This window comes from Tachypleus tridentatus, chromosome 2 (genome assembly GCF_004210375.1).
Source record: "Tachypleus tridentatus isolate NWPU-2018 chromosome 2, ASM421037v1, whole genome shotgun sequence".
Lineage (NCBI taxonomy): Eukaryota > Metazoa > Arthropoda > Merostomata > Xiphosura > Limulidae > Tachypleus > Tachypleus tridentatus.
In genome coordinates this window covers 116,269,225-116,294,600 of record NC_134826.1, presented here as the reverse complement: position 1 = coordinate 116,294,600, position 25,376 = coordinate 116,269,225, and the positions used below count along the sequence as shown (strand labels likewise).

At 35.0% G+C, this 25,376-nt stretch overlaps 1 protein-coding gene across 2 annotated transcripts in view; it reads left to right on the top strand.

Moving 5' to 3' along the window:
* Positions 1–9,157: 9,157 nt before the first annotated feature.
* The window catches only part of LOC143244898 (multidrug resistance-associated protein 1-like), a 113,045-nt gene continuing 96,826 nt past the window's right edge, over positions 9,158–25,376 (top strand). For both annotated transcript variants that reach the window (XM_076490386.1, XM_076490388.1), the window contains exons 1-5: positions 9,158–9,380; positions 9,678–9,854; positions 14,985–15,110; positions 17,147–17,284; positions 18,944–19,069. In XM_076490386.1, the coding sequence (XP_076346501.1) occupies positions 9,333–9,380; positions 9,678–9,854; positions 14,985–15,110; positions 17,147–17,284; positions 18,944–19,069 (615 nt within the window). In that variant the 5' untranslated portion in view covers positions 9,158–9,332. The remainder of the gene's footprint in view (positions 9,381–9,677; positions 9,855–14,984; positions 15,111–17,146; positions 17,285–18,943; positions 19,070–25,376) is intronic.

Sequence of the window (25,376 nt, the reverse complement as noted above, 5' to 3'; positions counted from 1 at the left end):
TCCATGCTGGTTCCTACACCTAAATAGTTTCTGTAGTGAGGTGTATCTCCATTCATAAGGACGAAATTATGCTGCCTACCAATATTCTAAGTTTGACATTTACATCACCACATCCATCTGCTGCTGGCACAGCAGCTTATCTGAACTATGACATACAACCACATATTCCCAACCCTCTCAAATATTTCCAGTATCAGTGGTTCAGTCACTCAAAAGTATCATGCTGTGGTTCTTTGATGTGTTTTTGATGGGGTGCCAGAGTCCATGATGTCTATTACTGTGAACTGGACCCTCACTGTGTTAATTTTAATGTCTCTCACTTCTCTTATGTTCATTCTTGCCTTAGGTTGATGAAGGAAAAAGAGGTATAGCATTTGAAAACGATTAACAACATTTCTTATTCCAAGGCTTCAAAGGTAATTATCCACAATTCCACCTCGGACATGTGTTGCTGCACTATGTCCCATTGTTACAGTTGAAGTGTAGACAGAACCATCCATGCCACCAACAGAGTTGTTCTCAAACTATGTGAAGAGTTGTTTGCTCTCTATGGATAAGTGAGTTTACAAGTCAATGTCTACTCCTGTCTCTATTTCCTTCCAGTAACTGCCTAGGTCTGCTTCTCTTTTTAGGCCCCAAGATCTAGAACGATTATTCGTTCACGCTCTCAGTTGTTGGAATCTACCTATACTAACAGAGACTTTCCCACTCTACCCAAATTCACGGAGATCGACAGACCACCTTCTAATAGAGAAAATGATGTGATCGTAAACCGAACATTTCTTACCCAGTTCTCCTCCACCAAAAGAAAAATAGCCACGTTGATACTTTGATACAGTGGAACTGTCGAGGTTTCCGTTCCAATCTGGGTAACATTAAGGCCTTGTCAGTAGCTGAGCATAAGACTTATTGAGATGTAGTTTCAGACTTCCCACAATCGCCTGTTGAAATGGATTACAGCAAACAGTTTTACCTTTTCTTCCTCCAAACCGATGTGCATACACTTTTGCTACCAACAGGGTATATACTCTGTTACCGAGCTCTGTCTCAGTCATGTTTTTCTTCCTGTGGTCCTTGAGGCAAAGTTCTTGGAGCTTATCTTTGATCATAAGCTGATTTTCATTTCTCACATCATGCAGCTACATGTCAAGGGTACAAGAACACTGAACATCCTTCATGTCCTCTCTCCCACCTCTTAGTGAATTGATTGATGTTCTTAGGCCACAATCTGGACTATGGGTCTCTGGCCTATGGTTCTGCCAGGATCTTGGCTTTTAGGGTGCTGGACTGCACTCACAATTGGAGGCTTCAGCTCTGCACAGGGGCCTTCTGCACTTTTCCAGTATAGAGATTGTACACTGAGTCCCACAAACCCCTCTTCACCTTTGCTGTTTCCATCTTTCATTGCAATATTTCATTAAACCCACAAAATCCTACCTGGGGTTTTGTCCTTCTTCCTCATTAGGCTATGCTCTTTGGAATAGACGGTCTGCCATTCTTCCCTTTGGTCTTTATATTCAGGTGCAATTCGCTGAGTTGGGTGTATCAATGGATGGAGTTGCTGTCTCCACTGATCAGCCCATTCCATCATGTCATATTACTATCTCCACCTGTAACCTTTTTTAAATTATCTGAGGAATGAGCATACTCCCGATCGAAAGTATCGTCTTCTCTTTGTTGAACATCTTTCGAATCATTTTTTCCACTTCCATTTATACAGATGGTTCAAAATCGGTGACTGTAGGATCTGTCTCTACATGTCATGTGTTCATTGTCGAGCTGTATGCCATTTCTGTTGCCTTGGTCACGTAAAAGCTATGCAGTACACCAATTGTATTATTTACATTGACTCTTTTACTTCTCTACCGGCCCTGGAATCGCTTAACGTTAGTTTACACCCTGTTCCTTTCGATATTCTAAAAAGACTCGATCCATTTTTTTCTGAATATTCTGTTACTATCCAGTGTTTCTGGATATCTGGCCAAGTCAGAGTTCATGGGAACGAGCTCTTTGATATAGAGGTTAAGTCTGTCTGCTCTGTGACCATCACAGCCGTATCTATCCGGTATATAGACTACGAATCTTTAATGAAGGTTGAATTTCGCGCCACCTAGCAGTCGACTTGGAGTAAGCAACATCGTAATAAGCTTTTCAAGATCAAACCTTTTTTTCTTTGGCCGTCTTACTTCTTTACGGATCAGAAGGAGGATGTTGTCCTACCTAGAGTACGCCTTGGTCACAGTTTTTAACTCATCATTTTCTTTTATGTGGGATTGACCCACCAATGTGTGACGTTTGTGACACTCAAATCACAATGGTCCTCGTTTTACTGTCATGTCGTCGTTATGACCGTGAGCGACGACACGCCAGTTTCTACACGACTTTTCTATGGATTTGCCCCTAATGTTAGAAAGTGTCATTGCCGATGTTGACCCAATCAAAATCCCTTATGTTTTTAACTTTTTACGAGCCATTGGCTTTTCTTAATTCCCTTTAAATCTTTTATCCGTTGTTTTGTCTAAACTTTATTTTTTTTACTTTTTATAATAATTTTACTTTACATTTTTTACTGGTTGTTTGGCGCAGATAGCCTTGCTGCTTTGTGACAATAAATGTCAACCATACCAATCAATTCTCAAGTAAGTTATAAACCCAGCAAATAATGTCCCTGGGAGTCTCTTAGGACATTTTCTATCTAAGGCTATTGTGCCATACTTTGATTAATGTTTCCCTACATTAAGAAAGCGTGACAGTGTACGGTGTTTTTAATTGAAGATGTGCACCATTTCTCCTGTTAAATTTGATTAGGTGGTATGTTGTATGTCTAGCTTTACGGAAGCCTTTTTATATTTCAAGCAATATTTATTTAGTTTGTAGGTAAGTTATTAGTCTTGTATTTTTTCAGTAATTTTCTTTTTCTGCTGGTTAAACTTGTGTTTCTATAGTTTTTGGAGTTGTCAACTGGTTTTCCTTCCAACTTGAACATAAGAATATCAGTCTGTTTCCAAGTGATTGTTATTTATTCAGATTTCAGTGATAAATTGAAGAGCACTGTGAGGTAAACTAGTAATCTCAAAGGGCCATTTTTGGGTAAAATGGTTTGTTTTTTATCGTATCCTTGTGCTGTTCTTCTTCAACAGTTTAATGTGTTTTTATTGTTGTTATTTGTACTTCTACTGATTTAATATATTTGATTTGTTATATTGGCATGTTCTTCTGAATGTTTGGTGCTACTGTATGAGGTGTCAGATGTTAAGTTTCGCATGTACAGGTGAATATTTGTTTCTACATAATTGTTTACTATGTTCATAAAATGGTTACTCATATTTGATTCGTTTGGTGTTCCATGAAGGTTTGTGCTTCTGTTTATTAGTTTATTATATTTTAGTGTCAGATGTAACTAGTGGTAGTTATTTCATTTGATTTGGTAGCCCTTTTTACATGAGACCAAAATTCTTTGGGATCTGTTTTTGAGTTTAGTTGTGTACAGAAGATGTCTTTTTTTTTTTTTTTTTTTTTTTAAGCATATTTATTTTTGTTGTACTATGATTGTCATGTATGCTCTCTTTGTCTTCTTCATTTCTTTCTTTTGTTTATTATATCAGTGTTTGTTTTCTAACTGATTTGGGTGTTGTTGTTTAATATTTTTGGTATGTGGTTGACTGCTGTTCTTATGAGACTGTTCAGATTATATTACTTATTAGTACCTGTCTATATCAAAGATGTTCAAAACGTCTTTGATAGATTCCATTTGTTTGTTTGTTTTAGAATTATATTTTTGTGCCATTTCATTTATTTAAGCTTTGTGAGAGATCGAAGACGCCCCATATCGGCAGATAATTATTGTCTAAGACTTTTTATACATTGCAGGACAAAATGCTGTTGACAAACACACTCACAGAACTATTATATCACTGGTATGTGTCGGAATTGTGTTGTTGAAAAGAAAGTGTCTAAGCCTTCTAGGAATTATATACATGTCTTCCGTTTGTGTTTGTGTTTTTAGAGCCGAAAATGGCGTTTGTGCTGTTAAAGTCACTTATGATAATATTTTTGTTGTTGTGAGAGGTAATGTTGTTTAGTAGCATGGTATCTGGCTTGGTTTGTGGTGAACAGCATATTCCTGACATTGTTATATTTGGTTGTTGTTTATGAAAACATCTATTGTGATATTTTCACTTTTTTGAGAATATACGCATAGTAGTTATTGATAATGGTTTTGTATAGGAGAAACGCATCCCGTTCTGGGAATTCATAATTTCATCTCTCTTTTCTGATTACCTTAAAGCCCGTTATTTTAAGTGAGTGTTATGTGAATAGCATGGTTTCCGTGACGAAGTTAATATCTGCTCAATTGTTTTAAGAGATGATTTTGATCTCATGCCACTTGGAAACAAGATCGTTTTGAATACTGACAAACAGAACTGTTAAAGTGTTCATCTTGGTATGATGTCAGCCAGGAATATATGTATGATAAGTGGTATCGTACATTGTATGTTTTTTTTTTTTATGAGTATGTGTGTGTGTATTTTCCTTTAGCAAAGCCACATCGGGCTATCTGTTGAGCCCACCGAGGGGAATCGAACCCTGATTTTAGCTTTGTAAATCCGTAGATTTACCACTGTACTAGCGGGGGGGGGGGGCTTTATAAGAGTAATAACACTACGTAACACAAATTTTGTTCCTGGATAATACATGTTATTTCTTAATTGCTTATGTTGTAAAAGTACAGAAAATGGCCATTATTTCATTCAAACTTTGCTTTTGTGACCTGGATAATGAGATTTACAAATTAACCTATTTTCTATGTAAAAACGGGCAAATTTGCATATTTGCATTTACATATGGTCTGAATAAAACAATAAATGAATCAATATTTACATGTATTTATACAAAACTTATACAAAAATGTTTAGAAGTGAGTATTCTTTCGAGATTTGCGACTGTAATGTAAATCACTTTCACGTATCAGCGCCCAAATAGTCTCCCATCATGTTTTCGTTATACTCTCCTTGGTAGCGCCGTTCAAAGTACGGTACATCTTGGTGGAAACGCTCGCCTTGCTCCTCTGAGTATGCTCCCATGTTCTTGAATTTATCAAGATAAGCGTCAAAGATATGGACTTTCAGGGACATCCTGCAGCCCATTTTGCCGTAGTTCTTCACCAGAGCCTCAACCAGTTCCACATAATTTTCGGCCTTATGATTGCCCAAGAAGCCCCAAACCATTGCGATAAAGCTGCCTCAAGCTTTTTTTCCTACTGAATTTCTTGGGAAATTCTGTGCACTCCAGAATCTTCTTTATTTGTGGTCCAACAAAGACACCAGCTTTGACCTTCAAGTCTCGAAGGTACTTGAAGGCTGCAGACGTCTTATCAAGAGCTGTGACAAATTGTTTCATAAGACCAAATTTTAAGTGCAATGGTAGGAACAACACCTTCTGGAGGTCCACTAGTGGCTCACACTTGACATTATGCCTCCCCACAGAGAACTCTGTCCGTTGTGGCCAGTGCTTCCTGTTGTAGTACGCTGTGGGGCCCCTGCTGTCCCAAAGGCAAAGATAACAGGGAAACTTTGTAAAGCCTTCTTGGAGACCCATCAGGAATGTCACAATTTTAAAGTCTCCGATAACCTCCCAGCCATACTCATCATACTTCAAGGTTACTAGCAATGTCTTGACACTATTGTATTCCTCTTTGAGGTACACCGAAAGATATTTAAATTTTGAAAGGTCTAAAATTTATATATCATATAATAACTTAGTATTCAAGCAAGCAAAAATTGTCTCTCTTACCTTCTATAGTTTTTTTTTGCAGGTTGCAGGTAAAATAAGGTGCCCAGGGTTTGTCTTCACTCATTTTAGCAGACACTGTCACAGAGTACTTTTTCGCTCTTGTCTTGATAAATTGGCAACATACATAATGAAATGCATCTGGAGATTGCTTGCAGCTTCTTTATACCATCTCTGATAAAATCAGATAGATTTACAATGTATGTGTTCACTTAGGTAGTTAGAACTAAACTGAAGTGGTGAGTGGTGAGCCTCTATATATATATTACTATGGAAAATTCTAGAAAATTCTAAAAGATTCTTAAAAATTCTCGTAAGTTCTACAACATTCTAGAAAGTTCTTGAAAATTTTGTAAGTTTGAGAAAATTCTCTATCAGCTACTCAGCACTGAATCTACCTGGAATGTTTTGGAAAATGAGTATATTTGAAAATTGCATTACCCGGGTCACAAAAGCAAAGTTTGAATAGAAAAATAGGTCTTTTCCATTTACTTTAAGCATAGGCAATTGGGAAATAACACTTTCTTCTCAGGAACAAGAAAAAGTAAAAATTTTGTTACATAGTGTAATCGTTGTTAGAGTATCAGTATTGTTGTTTGGTTCACTGAATTCCTGCAGAAGATCAGTTATCTGTGATTGCTGCAGCTATTTTTGGGTGGCCTTCATTTATTATGCTATTGTTTTGTTGGCCACGTTTGTTTGATGGTAGTAGAATTTTTCCACAATTTGTGGATGCGTTTATTTGTTAAGCCTGTCTAGTCCCGTTACCTCTAAATGTGTTCTTATCTGTGTTACTCTTTCGTTTATTTTCTGTTTCTGGTGTTGGAAGCTACGGAATCTTGTGATTAATTTGATATTTTGTTGTTTTATAGGTGTTTTTTCTTTTATTACCTAAACTTAGTTTTATGTTTTTGTATATTTTAGGATTCTTTATAGTTAATTGTGTACTTATCTTGAAAGTTGCAGCACTTACCTTTATCGCAAGTATGGACGCACTATGATGAACAATGTTTTTCGCCACAAAAACAACAGCCGCGTGCCCAAATCTTTGACAACCGAGACACTGTGTTACCATTAATGTCAGTGTTTTTGCCTCTTGATGTTGTATTACTGATACTACACAACAATTCCATTTTAATTGTGTTGTATGTTCTCTGTGTTTTCTGTGGTTGCTTTAACTAGGCACGTTGTTGCAATTGTTTTGCTCGAGATTATCTTTTTCTACTTTTATTTCTAGATCAGTCAGTATCTCTTTGACATGTTCTAAAACTTTCAAAGAATGAAAGCCACTGATAACAAAGGCCTTTTGTTGTGGTTCACATACTGCACGGTAAATGTATTTCTGTTATTCTGGGCTGGATGGCATATTGTGGCCATTTTTAATAAGTATGTTGAGGTCATGAAGTTTTCTTCCCGAAATAAGTTCCTCCTTTAGCTAACTTTTTTATTAGAATTATTTTGGGTTGGGTTTTCATCCTTTTATTATTGTGGTGCACATTGGTTTGGTGGTGGATTCAATTGGTTTTGTTGCTGGTTGTGTGTTTTCTGTTGTTTCCTGCGTTTAATTGTTTTGTCTTGTGTTCTTTTTTGTATATTTTGTTTATTACCTTTGTGAGTTCATGTTCTTTATCTACATTAGAGTTTTTGTCATGTATTTTTGTCATTGCGTCCATGTTAATCGCAAATTGTTGAGTTGCGTTCTCTGCATCTTTGTTGGTGTCATTGTTTTCTGAGTTGAACCTCGAGTTGCTGTAATTGCTTTCCTCGTCTGAGGTGGTGCTATTACAGCTATCAGAATCTTTACCTGTGCAAATTGTACTGTCTGATTATGATTTGTTCTGTTAAGGTAAATTTCATTTCATACGCCTTTGTTCTTTTTGTGACACTTTGCAGAGTGCTTTAAAACTTTGCTACTCTGAAGATGATGGAGCGGTGAGTATTATTATTCCTTTGGTGACCATTACATCCAGTGGAGGATTGATTTCCACTAGATATTCCATTGATAAATGGGCTGCTCAGCCCTTGGAGACTACTGAGCCAAACCAATGACTTCTCTCATGTTCATTACATTAGTTACTGGTGCAACGCCGTAACCTGTAGTTTCAGTCACTGTGAACGTCAAGCCACTTCCTGAGACATTAAGTTCAACAGGGTATTACATTCATTTGCTGTCGAAGAGATCCTGGATAAAACAAGTTTTCATCAATTAGTGATGAATTATTTACTTCAGGACACTAAAGTTCAGAAACAAGACAGGATAATCACTAACTGACTGAAAAAAAACAAACAAATAAAAATACTTATCTTAAATTGCAATGCCTGGTAAGTTACATTTCATTCACAGTTTAACTAGATGCATAGGTTGAAAAGGATTATAACTAATTGATTACAATAATGATCTGCTCTAAAACGTTCTAGAACTAAACCTAAACAGTGGCAGCACCATTCTCTTCTCAATGAAGGGACTGAACTCCACATCTTTTGGGCACATATACTGTAGTATTTAAGAAATTAATCAGTTTTAACAATGAATATTGTTTGCTAGGTGTCAGAGCTACAGGAAGTGGTTATGGCATGTTTTTCAGAGTAGCTTTAGCTTCATCAAGCTCCATGGAGATGGGGTCATAACTCAATACACTGCTCGAGTGACATTTACAAGATCTTTCAGTATTTTCACATTCTATATTGCTCATAGAAGAGCGCCCCTAGCAACTAAAGATTTCCTAATTCCCACGCTTATTCTAGCTCCTAATTAACTAATAACTTTAGCTGCGCTGCCTTTTGTCATCCCTGCTGGAAAACCAATGTATAAAAGTCTTAAAGTTTCTAAATTCATTTTCATAAGGTAAGTATAAAACATTATTTATGACAAATTTAAATCGTTTAATAAAATCTGGTGTCATAGTTTTGTATTGGGCTGCATTCTTTACAACAGACGTCTGTGACTTATTGACGATAAATGTCAACAATAAACAGAGAGTACACAATCTACTTGTTTTAAAATCATATATATTTCAGGACAAGTCATATTCGTTACATTGTTGTATGCTAGAGATGAATATAGAACTTTAAATAATTCACTTTTTCTTCAAAAGTCCATACCGGCTGGTTCAGTTACATTGATTTGATAACTTAACAATTAATTCACAAGTAATGAGATAAGAACGAACTTATCAGCTGAATAATGAGTAATTCACATAGAAATCACCAACATATACTTCGTTTACGAAAACAAAGGTTTAACTTGATCTTGAGAATCATAAAACAATTGTATCGCACGGATTTTGTTCCCGTCACATGGTAACACATGTAAGCAGGATAGCAAGATAACATTTTGTTGTCCCTTATGTTAAAATATTTCACATATAACTCCTATCTGACAAACTCTTACAAAACATTTTCACTAACATTTTGAGAAAGACAAGTAACAAACAGTACTTTATCTGAAATCATACGAATATTTTTGGGTTTACTGAATGGTTATTTTTGAATAAGAGAGTTTCAGTTTTGCTATCATAATCATCAAGCCTAATTTTTTTACAATGAAAAATGTTGGTTTTTCATCTAAATTCTGCATTTCACCATTGTGGGTAAGCATATCGAAAGAAATGTTTATTATTTTACTTCATAGCTGTTTAAATATTAAACATAAGTTCTGTTTAATTTTCCTGTGCAAATATAACTTGCACTCCCATATAACTTGAATTCAAATCTTGTTCACTAAAAGTTTGTAACAAATTGTTTTAATGTCTGTTGAGATTATTGTGAATTTCGAGTTATATATGATATGTACATTATTAAGAACTTTAGAATTAAAATATCTCATGTAAATGCATTAATACAGTAAGAGAAAAACTTTTGCAATAAAATGTTCGCATAACTTGCAGGATCTACAACTTACTTGGTATTCTGAACGACCAGAGCTGACACCGTGTTTCCAAAAATCCATTTTAGTATGGTTGCCTTGTATCTTCTTATGGTCATTCGCTCCCGTGGAGATACTACGAACCAGAAGTTGTAAAGGCCCATCTCTACCATGGACATTAATATCTATTAGCAGACTAGTAAGTTTATTCTCAGAAAAATAAATGATTCTTCATTTGTTTTGAAGAACAAAGCTATACATTGAGCATTCTGTGCTGTGCCCATAACAAGTATCGAAACCTCATTTGATTTTCAGCGTTATAAGCCTGCAAACTTACCGATGAGCTAATGGGCGGGTGGGAGTAAAATAAACATTGAACAATAAAGAAAGAACGGGTTAACTGTCAAACATCTTTCTGTTAAATCAAATTACTAGTTGATAATTTATTACTCCTTTTAAAATATAAAGGTTTCATGACAGCTCAGGCACACAAAATAGACAGGAGACACAAAATAATATAAACTTGTAAAATCCCCATATATGTCAGGCTTAAGGACATAACACATTAAATTATTTTCATATTAGTTATATTTCTGACTTTTTAAAACTTTGTCCACGAATAATGAGGAGCGTTTGAAATACGTCATAAAACAAGTGATAAATAGAAAGAAAGAACGGCTATTCGTTATTTAAAATATAATAGCAAAACTATTAAGCGCAATGAATAAATACTATTAGTCGTATATTATGTGCCTATTTATAATATACTGCAGTTATTCAAAATTGAAAACATTATTAAATATCATTCAGAAAGATGTATCTTGATTCTCATGAAGAAAAAGTAACTATTTTACCTCACTTCATGGCTGTACGTGTAAAATGTTGGGTTTGTGAGTAGATAGTAATGCCACATTTCATATCCAATCAAGTTTCATGGTTTATGACAATGTACTAATTATAACAATAGAAGAATCATCTGACCAACTTCCTCTTGCAAGGTTTTTTGGTGATAACTAAAAATAAATAACAAGTTAATATATTCATAAATTGTATGTATGATATTTTACAACGCTTACAGCCAGATTGGACAAATTTTACCACTGACGAAAAATTAGGTGTTGTGAATCTTTATTATCCTAAATACAATTCTATATATATGTATGTTGGGCATTCTCCAATTGTTATAATTCAAAACAACTTTGATACAATAACCTCATCAGATTCATAACTGCCTAAAAATAATTACATGCTCTTCTTACTTTCACCTGCTGACCAATAGGTGTAGAAATTAGTATTGTTTAAGAATCACTGGAACATTTTAATCACAGTTTATATTGACATTCTTTTACTTCAGTCTGCTTATTATCCGATTCTGATTACATCTGTGAACAAGAGCAATCAGAAGGACTACATACCCTTGTCCAGCCTCTCTTTTTCGAGATTGTATTTATGTCAAATCCAAAACGATTTTGTTTTTTTAATGTGATGAGAAGTCTCAGGCTTTATATGCCCATGAAGCGTGCACCAATCTTATTACACAGTACAGAGTCATTAACAACCAAATTGTGAAAGTGCCCTATCTTCCATTAAAAAAATAGTTCAAAGTCATCCAAAACCGCAACTGGATATGAACCACGTGTGGGGAAGACTATTTCATACTGACTTCCAATCTTGTGTAAAATGTTAATGTACTCGGTCTCTTAGTTTTCGAGATACGCGTGCGAAAAGACAAACAGACACATACACACACACGGATCTTATTGAAATACCCTTGCACCTTCTCCAGGTGAAAGAATAATAAGAATGATGCATAAAGTTTATATATAACACGTCTATTTAGGGAAATAAAATTGGATTACTCTCTACATTGAGCGCATGCTTGTCAATCTTTTCACATAAAGCCACAGATTTAACTCCTTCACTGCTTACAACTTTTAATTTCCGAAACTTCTGAATTAAAAAGAAAATTAGTCAAATAGCTTCGTTTATTCTAATTTTCTTAAACTACTTATCGGCATTTTGAAAGCATTCTCTTACGTTTACATTATTTACCATGTTTTAAAGTAAAACTTGTATGAGATATGTAGACCCCCAGATTTCAGCGATTATTTTATTTTAATTGAATAAATTTATAATATGTTTGCTTCAAATTGCACGAAAAATCACATTTAGGGATTGCGTTACAAATTATTCCTAGGGCATTTCCCTCTAATGTAGACGTACCTACGCTTTTTCAGTCTGAAATCTTGATAAATATTTTCGTAATGCTTCTTTCATTAGGTTGTTTCTTTTTTACTATTCAGTACAAATAATGCAAATTTGCGTTCATTTGTTGAAAACAGAAGCATTTATTATCGACTACAAAATAAAGATTTTACAAGCCAAGTTCAAGAGTAGAACTAACTTTACATACAACGTTTCAGCAGAAGTTCTGCAAGTGATGGTGGGTCTTACTCACTAAATGAAAATAAAGTCAATTATTTGCTTGCAAAATTTTCTGTCTTATCTAATTCACAGCTTAAAACTGGCTGACTAACACATTCGCAAATTGATTAATAATACAGTGGAAGATTAACTAACAAACCAGCTGACAGACATGTCAAGTGAATTAATTCTATTTAACTCATTCAGTGTCTATCTTTTTTTTCTTGAATCGACTCACTAATTAACTAATCACTCACTGATTAACGAACTAAGCAACTCATTATAGTATTGTCGCAAAATGCTTGTTTTCTTCATACTTTCTCCAAGACTCAAAACATGACTAGACTTTATCACGATTATAATTATTTGAATTAGTGAAACCTATACATTTGTAAAATTTCTGTATTTCATCATCATGTCCAAAACGCACTCCAGCAACAAAAGCATTTAAGTTATGATACTAAAAAAACATATATGGTCTATGAAATTTGTTTTCACATCGTTTTTTTGTTTGGTGATTTATTTTAAATATTGTGGTTGATATAATTCAAATCTAATCAATAAATGTGAATAACTTAGTTTATTTCTTCCTTAAGTTTTTTCAAGCTTGATCATTGTAATAACTTATAAACCACTTTTACAAATATCGTTTCTGTTTGTTTGTTTTTTAATTGGTATAGACACATACAGTAATACATTCAATCAAGACACAAATTACGAAGTTATGCTTAAACGCCTGTGTAGTTGAGTTTTGGGAATAGATTAAATATAGGGACTTTACAAAAGTGCAATATGAAAGGAACAAAGTTTATTCGTATCGTATGCGAAACACAGACACAGTTCGTGTACTAACGTTTGTTTTGGGCAGTTTCTTTGAGTGAATCGTCTATGTTTAGTTATTCAAGATTAATTCATGTATCTGACGGACTGAATCAAGCATTTTTTAATTTACAGGAAACATTATATTTCAACCAGAAATACCCACATATGGTCATTGTCATTTAAATATAAATGAAACTGTATATACCTCCATATATCACCTGAACTACAATTGTTATTTACTATTTTATTTTATTCTAGACAACAATTAAGCCTGTTGGTAATACGTTTTCTATTAATTTCCCTAAAGTATTGATCAGGCTGATAGATCTGTAATTAGCGGGGTTGATTCGGTCACTGCTAGGGATTACTTTAATAACTAAAGTTTCTCAGATGTCAGAGTAATAACGAAAGAGTAGCGACAGGTTTCATGTGGTAGTTAAGTGTCTTAAGACAGAAGCTGAAAGGTTCTTTAGGATATTATTTATGCCATCATCAACTGGTGTCTTGCGTTTGTTTTTTCTCAAGGTTTAACTTGATTTCCGTGTAATGGGTCTGGTGTATGTGGAGTCTCGAAGTAAGGAAACGGGAAACATAGGGATGAGAAATTCGCGACTGTTTGATACGTGATTAAGTGGGATTGATCGAAACATTATAAAGCCCCCACGGCTGAAAGGACGGTTATGTTTGGTGCAACCCGGATTCGAACCTGCGACCCTTGGATTACAAGTCAAACGCCTTAACACGCTTGGCCATGCCGGGCCCTTCACTACCAAAGCAGAGAATAACGTTTCGTCCTTCCTAGGTCATAACAGTAGTTCTGTATTTCAAGTGGGTTTCTCGTCATCAAGTTATTTGTCAATGCTTCACTGAACCTCACATTTACAAGCTACCTTTGAAATTACTCCAATATTAAACAATTCCGAATGTTCTAGACTCATATTATTAAACTTGTTTTATCATAACGTCATTATCACACCCTAGCATATCTCTCTCGCAAACAAAGATATTGGAATATTAACACTCAGCGCTCAACCTCATGTCGAATGTGTGAGCGTACAACGAGCATTATTTATAGATAATATCTGCTAAAACAAAGCTGATTTAGAAGAAATATTTGTTAATTTATTAAAATCATATTAACATAATGTTGTGGGTTATGTTTTTGTTTTTGAAATTTAGACTTTTATTTGTTGGCCAGTAGGAGTTTTCATGGCTGCTTAGTGGTAAGTCTGAGAATTCACAATGATAAACATGCGGCTTTAATACTCGTGGTGGGCACAGCACAGGTAGCCCATTACATAGCTTTGCGCACAGTAATAAACAAACGTAGTTCGATTTTTTTAAAAGTTTAGAAAACAACTGAAGAAGTATAAAGATGTGAATCATTCAGAATTAGGATTTATATAATTTATTACAGAGGAATTGTTATTGCGTGCTTTTATTAGTTAATTTGTCGATAGATCTATTACTATCAGCCAGTTTGTCACTTCACTTTTGTGAATATTGAGTTTGTTTTTTAACAAAGTACTGAAGATAACGAGAAACAATTAATTTGTGTGAAGTGTTTGTTATCAACCACAGCGTTACACAGTGGGCTATCTATGATATACCTATTTTATAGTTTCAAAACCAGATTTATTTGGTTATAGAGACTACGACTTACCGCTAAGTTACTGGAGGTAGCAAACAAGTAAAAATAGTTGTGCTTGTGACTACTAAGGTTATGAATTTCTACCTATTAGAGAACTTTTGTAAAGTTAGCTTGTAAAATTTCAAGTTAATGAAAAAACAAACGAACCTTTATGCTATCATTAAGTGGACTAAACTTTGCATTTTTCTTTTCGAATAACGTAATAGAACCAAGTCAACAATATAAAGTATCACAACAACACAAATGATGACCCAAATCAACCATGTTTTAGAGGATATTGACATTGATTATGTCAGGAAAACACACACATACAAATAACAACCTTGTGTTAATTTGGTTCTTAAGTATTAATTACACTTATACTGAATCCTATTTCCTATCAGCTAACTTGCACTACTAGTTATTTATTATAATAATTTATCTGTGTTTTAGCTGTCAACCTTTGGACTTTTCGTTCTGACACTGGTAGATTTGTCACTGAAATTACAGCGACGAAGAAGTGATCGGTTTGTTCCTGGTGTAGAACTTTGTTCTTCTAGCACAAAGCTAGTTACATTCGTAAGTGCAGTTAGTAAACTACATATAAAAATAATATGTAAACTTTTATCAAATACATAATTTGTTTTTGTCGAAATCGTATTTCATATTTAAGTTCGCAAGTCTCGGATTTAGTTGAAACACGTAATATAAACTTGCATTCAACTTGTTGGACTTAAAAGTAAACTATTAATTTATTTAATATTTAAGAAAAATATAAAATAATTTGTTCTTATTATTATTTTTTAGTTTTAGCATATTCAGTGACCTTTAAAAACTAAAATATCATTACTTACGAAATTCAGCACTGAAAATATTAAACATTAATTGCTGATAGTAAAATATAAATATTATTAGATATAAAACGTATTTGATACATAAACTTAAAATTTGTGGTCCATTCTGTTTAAGTTATTGTAAAATACATAAGTTATATTTTTGAAACAGATTGAAATTTTCTAAAACCAATTTCAAATGATTAGAAAGGTTTGTTTCTGAATTTCGGCAAAACTACACGAGGGCTGTCTGCGCTGCCCGTCCCTAATTTAGCAGTGTAAGACTAGAGGGAAGGCAGTTAGTCATCACCACCCACCGCCAAGTCTTGGGCTACTCTTTTACCAACAAATAGTGGGATTGATCGTAACTTATAACGCCCTCACGGCTGAAAGGGCGAACATGCTTGGTGCGACGGGGATTCGAACCCGCGACCCTCGGATTACGAGCCGAGAGCCTTAACCACCTGGGCAATTAGAAAAAAAACATAGTTTCATATTAACTAAATAAATTATAGAAATCAACAACCTAACATTCAGGTGACTAAAACATTTTGTGTATTAGCAAAGACCATACAGTGTGCAAATTTGAGAAACTATTTTACTATAACACATAAAATGTCACATTATGTGATCGTAATAACAGAGTGAATATTGACTTTTTTCTGTCATACTACTCCAGTTACAAAAACAAACCGAAATATTTTTGAGTGCACAACAGAAACTTATAAACGTATTCGTTGATTGTGTGACAGTCAAAGCAGCGCTTAAATACATATGATGAAACAAATGTACTGATTACAACTGTCTTACAGAAATATAAAATATTTATCAAAAAGGGGCTAATTTCAATAAAGAACATTAGACTGATGACATTTGATAAGTCTTCAAGTAAAGTTTTCAGTAAAGTTCTTTTCTCAGTATAAGGTAGCTAGTATTCATTTTTTTACTTTTATTTCAGGTTAAAAAATGGAACATGATCTACTTATTTTCAGATCATAAAAAGTACAATATCTGTTGTTATTGACATTGTAATTAATTTATGAATTAATAAATTATCATATTTAAAAAAATTATCTTTCTACTGTTCATACTCTTATCTTCATTTTCTTTTTTTGTATCTTATCCAAGCGTAGTTATCTTAAACTATAAACCTAGACAATAATGAATGCTAATATTGTATTTTAACTTACTAATTACTTTAAATTCTTTATTGATACAATCAATTAAAGGGCCTGTTCTTTAGTTCTTAGTTTAGGCACTCGACTCGTTATCAGACAGTAGCGAGATCAAATCCTCGTCACACTAAACATGCTCGCCCTTCCAGCCGTGGGATATTAAAATATGACGGTCAATCTCATTATTCGTTGGTAAAAGAGGAGTCTAAAAGTTGGTGGTGGGTGGTAGCGACTAGTTGCCTTCCCTCTAGTTTTACGCTGCTAAATTAGGACTGTTAGCTTTACGCAAAATTCAAAACAAATAGTCGAAAAATCTTAATGTCATTGATCTGTGCATTACCGGCTTCAAAGCAGAAATTCTAAACTAATTAGAATTAAATTAGTACTATTAGTATCTTTGAAAAACAGTTACGTTAAAATTTATAGTTCAATTAGTTGTTTAAAACAATACACTAATGTCTTGAATGGACAGGTTATATCATTATTATTATTGAAAAACAAAGTTTGTAAAGGTTAGAATAAAAATATACAAAATATAACAAGCTATGTATTATATTTTATTTTATTGCTCTCTCATGTGTGAATAAAAATATTATTTCTATTTTAGGTTCTGGTTTCATGTTTCATATTAAGAGACCAAAGAAAAGGTAGAAAATCATCAGGAGTGTTATTTGTGTTCTGGGTTTTGTTGTTACTGTGTGGAGCCATCACCTATGTATCGTTTCTTTATCAAGTTTTCACAGAGGTATTAATACAAAAATGTAGTTGTGTTTAGGTTCTTTAGTTCTTATTTAATTTAAATATTACTTTTTAAACATTAAATTAAGAAAAATTAAAATTTAGTGAAATTATTTAATTGTCAAATGGTGGGTTAAGGCGTTCGAATTATAATCTGAGTGTCGCGGGTTCGAATCCCCGGCACACCAAACATGCTCGTCCGTTCAGTTTGTTTTTTGGAATTTCGCACAAAGCTACTCGAGGGCTATCTGTGCTAGCCGTCCCTAATTTAGCAGTGTAAGACTAGAGGGAAGGCAGCTAGTTATCACCACCCACCGCCAACTCTTGGGCTACTCTTTTACCAACGAATAGTGGGATTGATTGTCACATTATAACGCCCCCACGGCTTGGAGGGCGAGCATGTTTGGCGCGACTCGGGCGCGAACCCGTGACCCTCAGATTACGAAGCGCACGCCTTAACGCGCTAGGCCATGCCAGGCCTCGTCCGTTCACCCGTGGGGTATTACATGTTATTGTCAATCCCACCATTCGTTAGTAAAAGAGTAGCCCAATAGTTGGCGGTGGGTGGTGATGATTAGCTTACACTCCTAAATTAGGAACGGCTAGAGCAGATAGCCTTCGTGTAGCTTTACGTGAAATTCCCAAACAAAACATTATAACAATCACTTATTTTAATTAAAATGCTTTAAGTGATTAAATACTTATAGAGATTCGTATCTTGTTTACCAAGTAATTATAGTTGAAAGAGTATTTGTATGTGAAAAGAGCAGCAGCAGAGTACATGTTTGGATAAAAAAATTTAGTGGGTAATTACCCTTAAAACTTTAAAATCAAATGGCATCAATTACAGGTATAATAATAAACTGAAAATTAAAATTAGTTGTTAGTAAATGAAATTAGGGTAGTAATATTGTGACACTAATATTAAGTATAATTTCGAATAAATTACAGCACTCAAAAATTGTTTATCAAATCTCTCTTCAAATTTTTGCATTATTCAGATAGAAACCTCCTGTACAAAAAATGTACTGTCGAAAATAATGATCTATGATTTAAGAAGTTCCTAGAATGGCTGATTTCTGAAAAACTAAAAATAATTGTATTTCTTTGTTTGATTTTTCTAAATACAGTTCTTCTGTTGGTTGTAGATTTGGCTTTGAACATGTATAGGGTGGTAGGTTTATCGTTTATTAACTGGTCAAAGTTTATACTAGTTATTATAAAACACCACACGATATTTGGGCATTTTATAAAATTAAAAATAAAAACCCTGAACACCCTTTATGATATTTCAGTAAAAAAAAAAAAAACAACAAAGAACCTCCCTTTTATAGAAGTTTACGACTTCAGTATTTTGTCAGTGGTGCTAACTGATTTTTACCCAGTTACAAAACAGTTGGTGTTTCTGTCATGGTTACCTGTTAAAGCCATATCATTTAACTAATATACTTGTATAAACATTGGAAGATAAATCGTACGTATATGCACTTTGCCTCAAAATGCTTATTATATTTTTAAATAAATATATTTTAAAGTTTGAATAAAAATTTTATTTTTTATGCATTTTATTATCATTTAAGGCAATGAATAATGGTTTTGTTAAGTTTTTAAATGAAGTAATTCATAATGTTTTTCCTCATACGTGATTTTTTCTTTAAAAACACAGGAATATGAAATGGTTAAACAAACAGACTACATTGTATTTATGGCTTATTATCCTCTGGTTGTCATTTCATTGGTGCTAGCTGCTGTTAATGATTCAGTTCCACTCGAGATTAACAAACAACTGGAGGTTAGTTTTTTATTTCATAATAATAAAATATGACAATCCATTTTTTACAAGAAAGTATAAAACAATGCTGAAAAATATGCATATAAGCATTTTATTTTGTAAATACCATTGTTACATATGTAGTTTCACACTTCTAGTAAACTATACTATTTGGATAATTTTTTCTCAGACGGATTGTGCCACTATGTTAAGAGCGAAAAGATACAATACGCGATGGTTTTTGAATTTTTTAGCAAAGTAAAATGTAGAATATTTATTATTAGTTCAGCAAACTAGTTTTGATTACCTTATGATAGCAACAATGTTACTGAAACTAGCCAGCTGTAACTAATAATAAAGATTCTACTGTTCATCATGCCAAAATAAGCAGTTTCTTTTTTTTAACTTTTGATATACTGCTTGGACTTTAATCATATAACAAAGTAATTACTATAAAAATGTCTTAAAATTGATTTAAAAATAGTTTTACTTTCTTTCTAATCAAATTATTTGTTGTTTGAAAATCATGCATATCTGGCACTCATATTGTCCCTGAGTGGGCCAGTGGTAAGTTTATGAACTTCCAACACTAAAATCCAGCATTAAGTCTTCTACAGTGGGCAGATTTCAGATAACCTACTCTGTGGCTTTAAGCTAATACAAACAAACAAAGATAAAGTGTACGTATATGCCTACCCAGATTAGAATTTACTGCAGCAGTAACAGCAGTTAAAACTGACAAACTTTTCAACAAATAAATGAAACACAGCGTCGACAAAGAATACTACTGGACAGACTCGAATGTAGTACTGGGATACATCAACAATGATGCTCAGCGTTTCCACATATTTGTTGCCAATCGCATACAAAAGATTAAAGAAACCAGCACAACAAATCAGTGTAGATATGTTCTCTCAGAGAAAAATCCAGAATATCATACATCCAAAGGACCCCGTTACCCAACTCCAGATCTCCAACTGGTTCACAGGACCATTATATCTTTGGCTGGAGCAGCTGCCAGAAGAGGAACAGCTTGATCTCACTCTTACTGCAAGTGGTCCAGAAGTGAAAAAGACCCTCATTACGGTGGAAAAGTCAACAGTTGGAAGTAGATCTATGTTGGAGAGGTTGGGGTGCTTCTTAGATTAACAGCATGCTGTGAGAGCTGTCGCTACATTGCAAAGATGCATATCAAGGAAAAGGGGCATGAATGACACAAACTTCACTGCAGAGTCAAGGAGAGCTGATATCATCATACTGCATATGCTGAAAGCTATTGCATTTGGAGATGCGATCAATGTGATAAAACACGGCATAGATCCCATTGAAAATGTATTGAGAAAGCTTGATCCAGCTTTAGATGAAGATGGTCTGCTGAGAGTTGGTGGAGGGCTGAGAGGATCTTCATTAGAATTTGGAGTGAAACACCCGATACTCATTCCAAAAACAAGTCACATTACAAGCTTGCTCATCAAGCATCACCATGAAAAAGTAGCCCACCAAGGCAGAAGTTTCACCCTGCAGGAAATTCACATGAATTTATGTTGGTCCATTTATGACAAAGAATGGTCACAAGGAAATGAAAATGTTCGGTTTCATCATCACTTTCCTAGCATTTAGAACTGTGCTTATCGAGTTCCTCGATGACTTATCCACCCATAGCAATCAGGGAACCCTTACGAAGCATTAGATGTGATCAAGGATCAAACTTCATTGGCACATCGAATGAACTGAAAAAGGCAGGCACTCAGATGAAAGCATGAGAAATCAAAGCATTTATTTTAAAAGAATGATGTGATTTCATTATGAACCCTCCCCATTCGCATACAAAACATGGAAGGTGTCTGTGAGAGACATATACGCACCATCCAGGGCATTCTGTCAACCTTGTTAACTCAACATGGCTCCTAAATAGATTCCTCAACCCTCAAGACCTTTTTTAATGAAGTGATAGCAATCATCAACTGCAGACCTCTGACTCTAGGGAACATCAGTAACCCTAAGGAGTCTGAGCCACTCACATCCAACCATCTCCCCATCATGAAGTTTACGATTATTCTTCCTCCAAGAGGAGATTTTGTGAGAAGATGTATATGACCACAAATGCTGAAAAAATGTCCAGTGGCTAAGGAATTCTGGATGAAGTGGAAGAAGAGCTACCTCCTTGACCTATAGTCCAGACAGAAATGGACCAAAGAATGATCAAATCTGGAAGAGGGTGACATTGTCATCATCAAGGATGAAGATCTCGTAAAAGATCAACTCAAACTAGGATGTGTCCTCGAAGAATTACCAGACATGGATAATATGTTAAATTACTCACTGGTGATTCGAACCTGTCCAGAGAAGGAAATGAAACTTCAAAGCCAACCGTTCTCGAGTGGTCAATACACAAACTAGTGCTACCCTTCAAAAAACAGAATTTATAGAATACCACACAAACATTGTTGTTGATACGATAGTTAGTATTTTTCCTATATGTTGAACTTTTATGAATTAGCCTGTGTAAAAGCATAGGGAATTTTGGTGGAGAGTGTAATGTTCGACAAGTCAGTTGTAGTTTATAGTGTTTCCTACTTTATATTGTCTATTTTTCAGAACACTGTAAGCGATTTTTTGTGTTTTGAATTATGCTCATCATATTGTTGTAATGGAGCACACCTCTGTAACATTGTTTGAATTATTGGATTATATTGCTAAGAATATAGTTCCCCATATCATGTAAGGATGTGTCAACAAAATTAGGTATGTCAGTATAAATGTGTGTAAATTTTGTCAATAATCTATAGGTTTAACATGTTCGACTAAATGTTGTTCATAAAGTTGTTGAAATGATCCAGAAAATTGTTAGCTTGGCGTAGTAATACATCATGTATAAATACGGACACATCCCAGGCATCAGTTTCATACAGACTCTCAGTTTAGATGCAAGACGTGTTACATTTTCTTCTGCCAACATGATGTTTTCGTTGCCTGGACCAACTTCGCCAGTCTCTCCACCAGTCCCGTTGGTAATTGTCGACCTCCCGCAGTTACAAATTGCCACGTTTATTGCCAAGGCTAAACCTGGTGCAACCATCGACCCTTCCAGAACCCAAATATTAAGCCGAGGCGGAATTATCCTCCAACATTCTACACCTGCAGTTTTATCATACTTATGTAAGCTTTGGAATACAGAAATTAAAGTCAGTTGTTCACCCACCAAGAGCCCCACCAACCTGTTCTCTGTTTTCCTTAGAGGCGACGATTCATCCATTCACCCAAACAAAATCAAGTGTGCCATTAAAAGCCAAACTAAGTCTGAGATAAACGCCGTTCACCGAATTTTCTCGAAATACACAAATCAAGCCACCAATTTTATCAAAATAGTTACAACCACCAAGCACAGTGCCGATACAATTTTACACAACGGATGCTATTATCATATATTTCATTTCAGTGCTGAGCGCCCTCGCCATCGCTTAACCAAGTCAAGGATACCCAAATCCCACAGTAAACCACAAAATACTCCATCAACCAATGACTCACCGAAGTCATTCACTGACCACTACTCAAGAAGCAATCTACCAGCAAGAGTACTCAAACAGACTTCTACAGCAAAATATCACAGAGCACTCAGACAACAACTCTAGAGGTCAACACGTGCAACGCCTCAACGTTTACCGAACATTTCCGTACAATAAGCGAAGAAACTCAAACCAATATCGCCAACAATCACCAAGCAATCCAGACTGAAGTAGACAACAAGCGACTTACCACGGCCTCCAGTATACTTCCACAAGAAACGCAGCCAACTCTACCAGTTACAACATCCACACATTCTCCCAGAAACGACAAATCATTATCCAATAAGAAGTTGATATTGATCTCACCGAGCAGGGCTACTAACGACGTTCCTCTTTAACCTAACCTCATGTCTCTCTACATCTGTCAAGTCTCTTCTAACACTAGTCTTTGATGTGTATCCCAGTTAATTTATGTCAGTATTTTTTAATCCTTGTATCTTTCCTCTACAGATTGCTTCAGGGCACGGTCAGAGCATTTTTATTCGGCGTGAAAGTGGGTTTTCTCGGGGTACTCCCGTTTCCTCCCACAGCAAAAATTCATTTCATCAGATCCATTGATCCCAGCACTGAAAATAGGCCCGTCTTTAAGAATCTAAATTCTCGTAAACTATAGTTACGTTTGTTGACTGTGCCGACGTTCTGGCTTTGTATCTCCCTGCTCTTTTCGTCGTGATCACAATTATGTCAACAGATATTGTGGAGAGAATGGTGCTGCAGCTTCTCGTCTGACTCATCACACGCTTTCCGGCTCGCCGAGCCCTTTTCACAGCTTCGACCGACTCGTATCAAAGAAAACATAAACCTGTCAACGATAATCAAGATAATTTTTACTTCTACCACTCTAGTTCAGTTAATAAGTTTCAAATTAAATGCTAAACTAGCTTCAGACACGTGTGGGGTGAAGAGAAACAAGAGTTTCTGACCGTCCCGGGTTATTTTTTGTGCTCCTTCGGGAGAACGAAATAAAAATTGAACCCGAATGCCTACCAAGGAATTGGCATCAGTCTCAGAACCACGCGGATTTCATCGAGATCGATATCGGAAGAACTGCACTTGACCTTTGCAAGAAAACATTGAAAATTATTGATTGTTTCCACGCTTTTTATGTTCACTCAATGTGCCATAAGGCCCAAAGTCGGTAAGAAACATTTATATATGATATATTGTTTGTAAACACGATGTATGCATTAATTTGGATTTCCCGGTAAAACCACGTGGTTTCGCTACGCGCTAGCTTCGGACATATGACTGGTGTATTTATATAGTTTCACCTCTTAAACATTGTAAGAGACCATGGATTATGTTATTCACATTCATGATTATCGCTTATGCATAACAAACTTCGGTGGCTTGAAGACATAATTTGGCCCGTTTTGACCTTGTTTCGATCTCTTCTAGCACTGTAATAGCCTAGACGATAAACCTCATTGTATGTTTTGTTATATTGAACTGTTATTCCTTTTGTTTTGCATTTCCTAGATGGCGGTTACCTATTGAGTAGCTAAAACTATTCAATAAAGTAATCAGTACGCAACACCCTAGTTCCTGAAATATTCACGGCACACGCATAGAAAACGGAAACAATTACAAGACTATCTGGTCAATAAATTTACTGTTTCATGGGATGAAAGAACAACCATCTCATGTCTGTCATACTGAGAAGGATTCTTATGGTACCATTTTTTGATTGGTCAGTTACAGAGAGAAGGGATGTTGTAAATGTAGTTTTGCAAATTTTTGATGGAGATTAAGAATTCGTTTATTGGCGAGAGACGAGACAGGTAGATATTTTTTCGGTTCATAAAAAATACAAATTTATTTCTATCTTCTCGAGAAACTATTGACTGAAACAATTTATCTGGGCTACACACTAGTTAACTGCAACTAAAAGACTAGGAAAGAGGATAAACTAAAACAAAACAGCAACAACAACAACACAAAAAAAAACACACACACAAAACAGAGATCCTCAAGCTTGACTTCGTTGACAAAGCTGCGTGCCGTACCAGTCAAGACGCCGGAGCAAACTACCTAAGAAAACGACGAAATGACGTTGAATGCAGAAAAGCAAGGTTTATGTTCCATAAAGAAGGAAAGCCAGACAATAACCCAAATAGCTACCGACCAATCAGCCTGACCAGCTGTGTAGGCAAAATTCTAGAGAGAATAATCAGTAACAGACTCCCCACATTCCTGGAGACAACATTAAAATTACCAGAAGAACAAAATGTTTCCGAAAATTCAGACAAACAACAGACCAATTAGTCAGATTAACCGAAGCAATTGTTGATAGTTTTAATAAACGAGAATGCAATGTCGGTTGTTTTCTCGATATTGCGAAGGCATTCGACACTGTATGGTATAACAGTCTCTGGTTCCAAATGCAAGAAGTAGGACTACCGCGAGGAACTGTTCTCTCGCTGGCTGTCAAACTTTCTGGAAAACAGATTATGTCGAATATATGTTGAAGGGACCTTCTCTGAGAGTTTCACTCCAGAAGCTGGTTAGCCCTATCCTATTCATCATGTACGTGAATAATATGCCTTTAAAAATCCAAATAATGGATACTCATCACAGTTCGCAGACGATGTAGCAATCTGGGAAAGTGCACCAACACTAGCAATAACACCCACAAACATACAACTACAATTAAATAGAATAAGTGAATATTGTCAAAAATACAGAAGAAAAATAAACACAATTAGTAGTATTTACTAAGCTAACTAAACATAAAAAAGCACAACCACAGATCTACATGACTG